Genomic DNA, 12,844 nt, shown 5'->3' with positions numbered 1-12,844 from the left:
ACCTAGGAAGGCAGACTTTCTCTGTTTTGTGTTTTTTTTTTTTTTTTTTTTTTTTTTGCGGGGGGAGACCAGGGTCTTACTATCTGGCTCAAGCTAGCTTCAAATTCCTGGGCTCAAGTAATCCTGCTGCCTCAGGCTTCTGAGCATCTGGGACTATAGGAGTGCAGCACTGCATCCAGTTTGTTAACCCTTGACTTTAAGCAGATGGGAGACAGGAGAATAGGCCAAGAAGGAGGAGAGATCCTGTGGTCACTGTCTCAAACCAAGGTCACTGGGAGACTCTATTCCATGTGGGTCAACATAAAAGCATGGATCGAGAAACGTGAGGCAGTTTGGGCAAGTCATAATCTCTGCAGTCGGTTCCCTCTGCCATAAAGTGATAAAATAATCATTCTATCTACCTTGTTGGAATCTGAGGTTCAAATGAGGTAACACAGCCATCATAACATTGTGGAAATTACAAAGCAACATATATGTGAGAGGAACTGTCACTCTTCTCACCGGACTGCACTTCTGGAGGGAGCTTTCTTCTCCTCCAGGACCCTCTACCGGGGTACCCTACACATCCCGAAGCCTCTCCTCATCATATCCTCTGTGTCCCAGGCCAGCTGCACACTGGTCTCACATACATACTTTCTTCCAAAGACTGTATAAATTTCTTAAAAATTAGGTTTAAGATTTTTGGATTTCTTTCTTTTTCCATGGGCATAATGTCCCTCTTCTCTTTGGGTAGCTCATTTTTCGGTGATGGGCTATAGCAACCAGTGGTGCTGGCAGAGGCTTGCAGACCTAGGCCAATGCAAAGGAATCATGTGGTTCCAGGTTCATGAAGAGTCAAGAAGTTTTAAAGGCTCACTGTCCAAATTTTTCAAATATACCTACTACTGCTTAGTCTTCCAGCAAGGACAAGAACACCAGGGAAATACCTCGGAGAGACTGGAAACAGACAGAAGAGATGGTCACTTTGCAACTCCACTAGGTCTTTACCTTTGCAGCATAACTCCACATTTCGATTCGGTCATTGAGGCGCTTTTTGCACTCAGGTTGTAACCTCACCCGCTTATCCTCCAGGGCCTCCATTAGGCAGGACATTTCTGTGAGAGAAAATAGGTAAGAAAAGTCTGCAACTACACAGAACAGAGACATTTCCATAAAGCTGGAGGAAGGATACCCAACCATCAGAGAATTCAGATCTTCAGGCTCAACAAAGTCAAAATCCAACATGGCAAGGGAGGGGATATAACTCCCAGGGATGGCTGGCTGTCCAGAATCTCAAGACCTCTTCTATTTTTACTGGGTGTGATGGTTCAGAAACAAACTTTATACCTGCCCAGGTGCCAGACTTACGTAGAACCTGCCTACTGTGCCCACCGTGGCTCCCAGGGAAGCTTAGTTTGGACAAGAGAAGGGGACGAGGACCATGATGATGACTTAAATTTTGCTTTGGTGATAAATTACTCAACTCATCCCTTTCACCACGCTTTAGCCCTGGTCATGGTTAGGTCAGTTCAAACCTTCAGAATCATTCCTAAATTCATTATGCCACAAAGGCAACAACCTTGCCCCAAGGGATGTTGTCTGTGGTTGGGCTGCAGCCACAAAACAGAGTAGTAGCCACTGATATCTGAGAGTGAGAGAGTTCAGAAAGGGCTAGAGTGAACCTAGTGACTTACGACGCCCACGGCCAGGGGTGATGGCTGCACAGTGGTGTTTAATATCCAGGGCACACGCTGTGTGAAGAACGGGGTCCACAAAGATGTCTGCTTTGCTTTCCTTCAGCATGTTTAACACTTCCTGGAAAGGGAAGGGCATTGCAGAGAGAACTTTTGTAGAGAAACTGCATTAGACCTGTTGTCTGTAAACATGGGATAGGTGGCAATGTGGCAATGATCAGAGAACACAGATTCTTGGCATCCAATTTAATTCGCTAACTACCTCTGAGAGATCCAGTATATGCTATGGAAAGCTGGGAACTGCACATGATTGGAAAATTAGATATATTCTGGTATGCCATAGTAGTATTAGCATCATTATCATCATCATCCTTACCATTAGTTTTGTAGTACTGGGGATTGAAGCTGGGGCCTAGTGCATACTAGGCAAGCCCTCTTCACTGATTATAGTCCCAGACCTTCTTATTTGTTATTTTGAGACAGGGTCTCACTAAGTTGCCCAGGCTGGTCTTGAACTTATGATCTTCCTGCTTTAGTCACAGAGTAGCTAGGATTATAGGTATGTGCCACTGTGCCTTGCTATATAATTTTGAAGTACCTAAATGATAGTTTTTAAGTTTTAGAGTTTAATAAAACTCTCTTTTAAACAAGATTAGTTTTTTAAAAATGTGTCAAATACATTAATTTCTTTGCACTTTTCTGAGCAGTACCAGGGATTGAACCCAGAGTCTTGGGTTTGCTAGACAAATGCTCTATCACCGAGTGCATCTCCAGCCCTTCTGTAAATTTGAGACAGGGTTTAGCTAAGTTGCCTAGGAAGGTCAATTTCACTTTCAGTGTTGCAAGATAATGTATGCTTAGAAGGCATAATTTGATTGTTAGTATTTTTTGGTAGGGGAAATTGAACCCAGTGACTTGTATAGGCTAGGCTAATGCTCTACCACCGAGTTAGAGTCCCTGCCCTTTTGCCCTTCCTTCCTCTCTCCCTCCCTTCCTTAATTTTTTTTAAGTACTTTTTAGTTGTACACAATATCTTTCTTTACTTATTTATTTTTATGTGATGCTGAGGATTGAACCCCAGTGCCTCACATATTCGAGGCAAGTGCTCTACCAGTGAGCCACAATCCCACCCCTTTCTATTTTATTCTGAGATAGGGTCTTGCTCAGTTGTCCAGGCTAGCTGTGCATCACCATACACCTGCAGTTTACTCATGTGCAACACTGCACCCTGCTAATAATGTGACATTTCCCAAATGAATTAGGTATTTTGTTTCGTTTGATTTTCATTTTGTTTTGGTATCACATTCACAGTGCCCTTAAACAATGGTCCAGTTGCAGGATGAGGCATATTAGTGTATATGAAAGAATATTAAAGTTAAAGATTAGTGGTTAAGGATCAGATTTAAGGTTTTATAAAAGGGAACAGCATAGAATGCTGTGAAGAAAGGCTTAGACTTCCGATTCTGTTACTAAGGAATACAGTTATAACATTAAAATAAGAGAAAAAGGGGAGCAAAGTCAGGCTCAGTAGAGTGCTTGCAGTCTCAGCTACTGGGAAGGCTGAGGCAGGAGGACTTCTTAAGGCCAGCCTGGGAAACAAGAAGGGTCGGGGGAAGCAAAGGCATGAGGAAAGAAGGGTGACTGGTTACCTTTTTACACATTTCTGTTTTGATCTTGAGCAGGTTGACCTTGAGGCACTCCTCCACTTGACCTGTCTGCTCCTGGGCTGCTGCTTCTTCAGCACAAAGACTGGCAATCTGCTCAGGAGGCAAAGAAAACAAGGCCACTCAGCTAAGTACAAAAAAGAGCAAAAGGCTTCCAGAACAGATGAGCCTGCTGAATTCAACTGTCCCTGGACACTACTGGTGACTTCTCTCACTGCACTGACCAGCTGCTGAGAGACAGGTGAGGGATGGTTCTGCTATCACCAGAAACCTGGGCCTCTCAACATGTGGATGTGGTGATCCCCCTCATGTGTGCCTAGAGCTCATCTCTAACAGCTTGGTGGAGCACACATCCCTCTTCCTGCAGAGGCCAGGCTCTGAGGTTCCCTTCTCCTCATAATGACAGGCACATGGAATTGAGTTAGTAAATGCACATATCTTTATGCTATGGAGTCAGACTGTCCTAGGACTCGTCAACAAAAAAAGGCTACTCCCTCATTCCACATGAGGAAGATGATAGAGCCCAGTAAAATACTGAAAGCAAATGCTTAATATTTACAGAGTTCTGAGTTAACCCAGACTCACAACTTGGAAACACACAAAGGGGTTCTCGAACCTAGCCCACTGTGATGATAACAAACTTAACTTTCTTTGGACGGTTTTATGAGTAAGCTTCTTTGAAACATCTTTAGTTGTGACTTCCTAAAATTGATGTATACTGAACAGGATTCTTCACATGGTCTTTTCTAGCTAGGAGTAAAATAATTTCTAGCTAGTAGTAAGATAGGCACTTAGAGCTATCATGAGAGTACTTTTATTTTTATGGCAAATCTTGAGGTGTTCTGAGCGGACTACATGGAATAAAGAGAAGGGAAGAACAAATTATATATAGAAAGTGATAAAAGAATATCCTTGTTCAACAGAGAAGTATGAAGCCACCACGGCAGTCTGATGGACCAATGCTAAGAGCAGTTCAGAGGGACAGAGTACCTAGAACTCCTCGAGAGCTGAAAAAAATGGGCCTGCAAGTTAATCACGAGTTCAGGGCCGAAGAGAAAGAAAGTAAAGAACTTTTCTCCAATAAATCTTCTCTGACCAGCACTGTGTAGACCCAGTTTTACACCTGCGTCCTACCTCATCTGAGCAGTGCAGTTGCAGCTGAGGGTCAAGGCGGTAATCGAGCGCAGACTCCTGGATGATGACACGGATCTGGTCTTCACAGTCTGAAGATAGGCGCTACATGTGACAAAAGGGGAACACAGCAGTCCAACAGAGAGCGTCAGTTTTTACTTGGTCCCTTAGCACCTAGCTTGGGGAAGGCATGAAAAAGGTCTTGGGAAAACAGGGGTGCAACTGAAGACTTCATAGAGAACACCCCCAGGGACAGAGGCAGCTTGATAAATAGCTCTGTGGAGAGCCCCACCAGTTTACCTGGTCAGCATATCTCAGTTTGAGGCAAGAGATGACTTGGCCTTCTAGCTCTGAATCATCCTTGGCCTTGGTCAGGATACCATGGCAGAACTTAGGAATGTCAGCTTTACAGGCTTTCCTTAGCACAGGATTCAAGCGATAATCTAGAGCAAAAAGCAGTAAATACTTGATAAATTATTCCACCTGGAAAATCTTAACAATTTTTAGAAATCCACCTTTCAAAAGGAGGCAATGACCATAACTAAAACATGATCTGTTCATTCAGTAAATGTCTACTGAGCTCTCATTCCACTGTTTATCAGTGATGTGATCTAGTTCAAGAGTACTTCCGCAGGATTTTATGGTCTGATATTAAAAAACAAGCAGACAGCAGCAGCCTTGCCTATAATAGATATTTTTGAAAACACCAAGAAAGAAATATCCATCACACTTTACACATTAAGCTACAAGGTCTTGCAGCCAAGAGCTGAAGTTTCTGTTCCAAAAGAGATTGCCGGTATATTCTGCCATGCTCATGAAGCTTTATTATAGTCTCTAGACTATTTTTTCCAAGGAACTCTAGTTCTTATTCCTTCTGTATGTTCTTCAAGGGCAGTTTTCCAGATGTTTATCTCCTCTTTCTCCTGACTGTCATGCCAAACTTCCTGGATACCCTTCAAAGGAGGAGAAAGGCACTCTGCTTACATGTAGACTCCTTTCTTAAAATCCAAGGGTGGCAAAGCATCTGCAGTTTAATTAGGTAACTACATAGTTTAATCAGCACACTGGTGGCTTTCTCAGTTACCCTCAAGTTATACACAATGAGACCAAGAAAGTCAATCAGGAGGTACCTGTGTTCTGGGTGATCTGGCGCTTGGTTATCATCTGTTTACATTTGGGATCCATCAATTCACTGTTTTTATTTTGCTTCAAGCACTGTAACATGGTTTTAGAATCTGCTTCTGGACAGAACCTCTGCAAAGAAACAAGATTTTATGAAAACAGCTATCCTAATCTGCCAATGAATGCATCTGAGATCACTGTCATACTTTGCTGTTGCATTGAACAGAAAGCTCACAAAAGCAGTGGTGTGAAGGCATCACTCGACACAAGAGGAACAGCTAAGCCTGAGTAAGCACCCAGTCTCAAGTTCCCTTTTTTTTACTTTACTTATTCTCAATTGTATTTCTCACATTTCTTTCTTTTTTTTTTTTTTTTTTTTGGTATTGGGGATTGAACAAAGGGGCACTCGACCACTGAGTCCCATCCCCAGCCCTATTTTGTATTTCATTTGCAGACAGGGTCTCACTGAGTTGCTTAGCATCTTGCTTTTACTGAGGCTGGCTTTGAACTCGTAATCCTCCTGCCTCAGCCTCCCCAGCTGCTGGGATTATAGGTGTGCACCACTGTGCCCAGCTCTTTCTCACATTTCTATTACCTCTCTGATTCCTAATTTACATGGCATTGATTGAGATGGCCATGCTATCTTACATGCCATCCCAAGAGCTTAATTATTGCTTGAGTATGAATATAGCATTGTACCACAGATTCATCCAGCCCTCAAATGATATCTACCCAACTCCAGTGGGAAAACCTAGGAAATACCACTAATCAATGTGAACAGGAATGTGGGGTAAGGACCCATCTCCTAGGGGTTATAATCCAGTCGAACACTGAGGGTCTAGCCCCTGTATATTTATTACTGTCCTTTAAGCTAGGGATCAGTTTTAGACTAGTAATGATCTTCATCTCTATTTGCTAAACAATGGGTCTTTAAGTGTCTAAGTTCCTGATAAACTGTGGCTGGGACACTAGAATCAAGCCTTCCCTGCCAGTTCTGTTTCTAGTTCTCTGAAGCATGTGTGATTATAATCTACCAATATCCTAATATGGGAATGTGGATTGCATACTAAATTAAAAAGAAAAAATTTTTAAGATTTGATAGACCTTTATTTAATTCATTTATTTATATGCGGTGCTGAAGATCGAACCTAGTGCCTCACACATGCCAGGCAAGGGCTCTACCACTAAGCTACAACCCCAGACCCTTGTGTACTGATTTGTATAAAATTTTTAAAATTTCTTTTAAATCAGGGCCTGACATTTCCATCCATGTGACTCAACTGTACCAGGTCCAGAAATGAGACTTACATTTTTAATGTTCAAAATTCTCTGAAACTTATTTGGCAGGGTAAAAATTAGCATTTTATTTTTTCTGAATTTTTATTTTTTTTCATCTTTTTTATTGGTGCATAATTGTTGGATTGAAAATGCTGACATAAGAATTAGAACCTTGAGTTTAATTTCTTTGTATGTGTGGCCAGATAAAAGAACTTCTGAGAACATTCGCTAGAGGAATAACTGAAGCAAATAATTTGCAGAACAAAAAAACCCTTTGAATGTGGGAGATGATCTGATAGGGAAAATGGATAGTGGCTTTATAAGTACACCTACCCTTAACTGCCCGTTATGTACTTATTGGACATCTATTTACCTATGTCTTGGGGCAAAGTCAGGCCAATTATCTCAGTTCTGTGGTTTTCCATTTGAGCATGCATCTGCATCACCTGAGGGCTTGTAGACAGTGTTGTCTATTTTAATCCAAGAGATTCCGACCCAGCAGATCTGGGGTGGGGCACGGGTATCTGCAAGTTGCCAGGTGAGGCTGATGGTGCTGGCTTTTGTTTTGTTATTGGCCCTAAGGTTGTAAATCTATAATTCTCCTTGGGGAATAAGTCCTAATTCATACTGTCTGGAAATTAAAAATGAAAGGTACTTGAATAGAAAATGGGGCATGCACTAGGAACTGAATGCTTCAGTCAAAATAGATAGACTGTCTCCACATCTGGAGAAGCACAATCTTGGCTGTGTTTAACATGCTGCAATAGAGAAGGATTTTTATGTTATTGTTTTCACTTATTCTACAATTGGCCCTTACCTTTATCATCTGCTTGCAGACTCGCATGAGTGTGTAGTCTAGTTCTGGGTCCATCATCTCTGTCTCCTGAAGCTTAAATACTTTCTGGTGGCAACGGGTACTCAGTTGCTTCTTGTTTTCTTTCAGACATTCAATAATCTATGATATAAAAAATATGGCCAAGTTTGGGGATGGATTAGGGATTGACAGTCTATGTCAAGACTTGTATGAAATCCTACAGGCATAACCAGAAAATGGGCAATTAATGCCTTAAGAAAGATGATAAAAAAATAACCCAAGAATACAAAACTGAGGGGAAAGGGTAATAGAGCAATCAAAACAAGAATTCAAAAATATATTTAATATCCTCAGAAAATTCTAGAAGGAAATGGTAAACAAGAATCAAAAACTGGTAGTCATGAAAAGAACCAATGAAAAGTCCAGGAAATGAAAAATAAAACCCAGTTGGTCATCTCTCTCTCTCTCTCTCTCTCTCTTTTTAATGACTTTATTTTATTTAGTTTTGTATGTGGTGCTGAGGATCAAACCCAGTGCCTTACAAGTGCTAGGTAAGCACTCTACCACTGAGCCACAACCCCAGCCCTGGTCATTTCTTTCGAGAACAGAATTGAAGAATAAATTATTAAGTTGGTAATAGAACTGGCAATTACCTCCAAAGGTAGGACATAAAGTAACAGAATTGGAAAGTATAAAGACAAGTTAGTAATTCAGGAGGCTGAGGCAGAAGGATTCCGAGTGTGAGGCTAGCTTCAGCAACTTAGTGAGATCATCAGCAACTTAGCAATGTTCTCCCTCAAAATAAAAAATGAAAAGGACTGGGGATGTAGCTTAGTAGTGAAGTGTCCCTGGGTTCAATCCCTGGTACAACAAACAAACAAACCCCCCAAAAGTTAAAGGACAAGTTGGAGTACCACAAATTCAAGGTCAGCCTCAAGTAACTTGAGAAGACCCTGGGCCAAAAATAAAACACTAAAGGACAGACAGATATTTATCAGAATTCTAGAAGGAAGGAAAAGGAAAGTGATATTTGAAAGAACAATGACTGAAACAGAGAAAGACATGATTCTGAGACTGAAAGAGCCAACCAGGCGAGAAAAAACACAACATTGCACCTAATTCCATCACATACAACACACTGAAATTACAGATTGTTAAAACAGAAAATGCAAACCTATCAAACACGGATAAACTACAGAGAAGTGAGAATCAGATGGACTCAGACTTTTCTCAGGCATTGTAGATATGAGACAATGAAGGAATTAACTCAAAGGCTTAAGCACCATGGCAATGTACTGAGTAACTGGAAAATGTTTTTCAAAAAATATCACTTGCCTACAATTCATCCTGGCAATTCTGGGGAGGGCTTATTTCTGTGTATTTAAAATAAGTTTCCTAGATGATTCTTATGTGACTCTATTGAAGAACTGTGCAATGGGCAAACAGTCGGAAGGTGCAGAGTGCTGGGAAAGCTATCAAGAGGAGGAGGCTTTTGAAGGATCACTAGAAGCTTAATAGGCAGACAAGGTCCAGAAAGATGAAAGTAACTAGAAAGAGGCAAGAGAATAAATATGGGGGCTGGGGATATAGCTCAGTTGGTAAAGTGCTTGCCTCGCACGCACAAGGACCTGAGTTCAATCCCTGACAACACACACACACACACACACACACACACACACAGAATAAATATGGGACAAAGAAGAGTACAAAGGAGGAACTCTGGGAAAAATAGTCTGGTATGGTATAAAGAAGACGGTTAGGCTCAGCAGGATATGGGTCCTATTCTACCAGCACAGAATTAGTCATCACAGTGTCACTCTCACATGACTTCTACAATCAACCAAGGCAAAGGTTACCTGAGCGTTGCCATACTGCACTGTGGAACAGTAGTTCTTGATGTCACTCTTGCAGGCTTCGTACAGATCTGGCTCCAGCCGGATGTCCTCTGTCTGCATGGGAGGGAGCCAGCATGGAAAAGTGAGCTTCTTTTAGGCTGGAAATGTCAAATGTTCTACAAACTTATTTGTTGGGTGAATCTTTATTTTTGGTTGAATCTTATCTAGTGACCACAACTTCTATAAATGGCATCAGTGTGGCCATGCAGCAGGTGGCCTTGAGAGCCTTTTTAGAAAATGAAGTGCCATGTCTAGTCCTTCAGAGGATTGCTAAGATGAAATAAGATAAACTATGTGAAAATCACATTAGAAAGTTAAAACTATAATGTAAATATAGGACTCTACCTTTATTATTGTACCAAGAGTTAGGCTCAGATGAGGGAATCAGTTTCTGTTATAACAGGACAAGTCTCTATTGTAACAGGACACCCAGGCCAGCTCCACTTAAACAGAATCATCACTGAATGAATCACTGCCACTGAATGTGAAAATCTGACAACTTTTGGGATAATAATGTTTGGTCTCCATTACTAATTTTTGCTCAGACAAAGGTGAAATGGTATGATTCACAGCACAAAACATACAAAAAATATTTTTAGCTATCTTCAACAAGGTCTGGGTATGCTTTCATCAGTAGAGCAATAAGTGTCCTCCTACAGTGCACTCTGCAGATGACCTCCCCAAATCCATTCTACCCTGATGAGAAGCAAATTCATCAGTGCATGGTATGGCAGCACCCTGGAAACTGCAGCTGCTAAGGGGTGGGCACAATCCAGTTGAAGGGAAGAAACTTTACATCATGGTAAGGGGAGACTTTTCTCCTTTCCCATTGGAGATGAGTAGTGGAACAGGCAGTCCAGTGTCACAGGCAGTTACTGTGTGGAGCCATAAGGGAAACCCACCTTAGCATGAAGCTGATGCCACAGACAGGAAAAGACCTCAGTCCTTGAGGATGTTATTGACCCAATGACTGTATCACAAACTCAGAAACTGCCCTAGAGCTAGGCTTCCAGTTATGTGTGTTAAATTCTTTATCATTCAAAACCAAAACAAAACAGCAAGATAAAAAAGCTAATGTTCATATGGTAAAATTTCAGCAAGGTGATCCCAACCTTAACCATAACAGTAGTTGCTAAATCTTTGGCTTTGGACCAGCCCATCCCCAGATTTCTAAGCCCCAGCCCCTGGGATTTGTGGGAGGCAGTACCATCTCCAGTTCCTCCACGCGGAGCTGCTTGCGGCACTTCAGGGACACTCTGTGCTCCTTGGCTTCCTGTAGAGTGTCATTGCGCACAGTGGTACTCAGGCAAATCACCACATCCACCCTGCCAAGAGAAGAGAAGGCGTGAGATTGGCAGGAGCCACACGAGGCAGATGTCCTGAGAACTGGGCTGGGCAGGGGCTGCACCATGTACCCAGAATTCATAATTTTCTTCACCATGTGTTTGAATATCTTTCCTATATAAGTCTCACTGTTTTGTTTGTTTTCAGAATGCTAAAAGCAATATGACTGTATAGCCTAATTTACTTAATAATGGCCCCAAAGTAAAAGAGTAGTGACACTGGCAATTCAGATATGCCAAAAAAAAAAAAAAAAAAAAAAAAAAAAAAAAAAAAAACCATTCTGGGATTGTTGAAATCTGTAATACTATGAGATAATGAGACTGAGAGAGAGATTGAGACAGAAAGATCTTCCATAAAACTTTTTTTGATTTGTTTTAATCTGTTTTATTTTAAATTATTCATATTAATCTTACACTGTTATCTAATTTATACATTAAACTTTATCAGAGATAAGTAGGAATAGGAAAAGACACAGCATATATATCGGGTTTGGTACTACCTGTAGTTTAGACATCAGCTGGGAATCTTAAATAGATCCCCTGCAGATAGAGTGGGACAACTGTATGTCAGAAAAGGCAGCAGCCTAAATGCTGATTACATATGTAAAGGGAGAAGAGGCCAGACAGGGACATGTACACAAGAACAGCTCAATAAATGGGACCGCAGAGGAATGCTGCTCTTAATTCTGGGTCGATGTCTTTGACATTCTATGAAACTCATTCCTAGAAAGTACAGAAATCTATGCAAAATGGGAACCTGGTTATACGAGGGGAAATATGTTCTAGAAGTGTGCCTTTTCAAAGAGAAACACAGAAGAATTTGGGAGTAGGATACAGTCTATCAGTATTCTAATTAAGACCTAATTCTGAAGTTAAGCAAGCTGTCTCTTCTAGATACCTAACTCAATAAAAGCTGTGGCTGTTTCTTAGCAGAGGTGACATAATGAGATGATGCTGGGAAGAGGCTGATTCACCCCTCTCTCAATTGCAGCTTGCTTCTTTAAGTATATAATCTACACCTGTTTCATCAGTTAGGTAGCCTGAACCTGGAAAAATTAATGTCCCCGTAGCCTATGGGATCTCCATATGAGAACTTCCACACCAGGTGTTGCTCTGGGGAGCTACGAAGATGACTTGTGCAGGCAATTCAAGTGCATGGCCATACTACCAAAGAGGCACAGAAGATCTCTAGGGCTACTCCTGCCATTGCCCAACATCCTGGATAGTCACTCAGTAGCTAAGAATAGATCAATTAAGAGATACATACTTCTTCTTTATGTTGGGGCAAAGTTTCAACACATCTTCCTTGCAAGCCATTTTGAACTTGTAAGAGAACCGAAAATCCTTCATCTGCACCTGAAACATGATGAGGAAGAAAACCAGAAGCTTTGTAATAAGTTGTGGTCAGTAGTGGTGGGTGACATCTTGATCATACAGTTTTCAGAAGCCTGCTCATGGGACCCTGCATGATTGCCTTGCTTTGGACTTTGTGGTTTGCTCCGCCACTTCCTTCAGGTTTCTATTCTAGAATCTCCTTGTGAACCCCTTTTTTCCTTCACCCTTTGGTCCCTGTCTCAGCTTTTCTTCCTCAAACTACCTAAAACTGTGCAGTCATTTGTACACTTGTTTTTGTGTCTTTCTCTTACTGAAATCTAGAGTACACAGGGCAGGGGTACTCATTAACCTGTTGAAATGCAGGCAGGTGGTCAACATGCCTGAGAAGAGGTCAATGAGCTAAGTTGACTATTCTCATTTTCCCTGAATGAAGTGCCTGCTATACCAAAACAATCCTTAGTCACCTCTGTAACTGCAACAAGTGTGGTCTGACCTTTACATTCAAATGTCAGATCTGGGTTGTAGGATTTAAAAGAAAAAAAGGCTTCTGTAATGAACAGATATACAAAACAAAAGACTCCAAGGACAC

The 12,844-nt window shown here is 41.4% G+C and overlaps 1 protein-coding gene and 1 long non-coding RNA gene across 2 annotated transcripts in view; one reads left to right on the top strand and one right to left on the bottom strand.

The window, feature by feature from the left end:
- The window catches only part of GLG1 (golgi glycoprotein 1), a 114,215-nt gene that overhangs the window by 3,847 nt on the left and 97,524 nt on the right, over nucleotides 1–12,844 (bottom strand). Inside the window, exons 16-25 of the mRNA XM_079119648.1 lie at nucleotides 12,188–12,276; nucleotides 10,785–10,902; nucleotides 9,539–9,631; nucleotides 7,686–7,823; nucleotides 5,599–5,722; nucleotides 4,769–4,911; nucleotides 4,472–4,573; nucleotides 3,323–3,430; nucleotides 1,674–1,794; nucleotides 988–1,094 (exon numbers count right to left, since the gene is read on the bottom strand). Of these exons, the coding sequence (XP_078975774.1) occupies nucleotides 988–1,094; nucleotides 1,674–1,794; nucleotides 3,323–3,430; nucleotides 4,472–4,573; nucleotides 4,769–4,911; nucleotides 5,599–5,722; nucleotides 7,686–7,823; nucleotides 9,539–9,631; nucleotides 10,785–10,902; nucleotides 12,188–12,276 (1,143 nt within the window). The remainder of the gene's footprint in view (nucleotides 1–987; nucleotides 1,095–1,673; nucleotides 1,795–3,322; nucleotides 3,431–4,471; nucleotides 4,574–4,768; nucleotides 4,912–5,598; nucleotides 5,723–7,685; nucleotides 7,824–9,538; nucleotides 9,632–10,784; nucleotides 10,903–12,187; nucleotides 12,277–12,844) is intronic.
- LOC306649059 overlaps nucleotides 1–12,844 on the top strand; it is a 208,030-nt gene that overhangs the window by 125,925 nt on the left and 69,261 nt on the right. The gene's annotated exons all lie outside the window — the stretch shown is intronic.

Source organism: Sciurus vulgaris (genome assembly GCF_902686455.1).
Source record: "Sciurus vulgaris genome assembly, chromosome: 17".
NCBI classification, from domain to species: Eukaryota; Metazoa; Chordata; class Mammalia; order Rodentia; family Sciuridae; genus Sciurus; species Sciurus vulgaris.
This window is presented reverse-complemented; position numbering and strand designations above follow the sequence as displayed.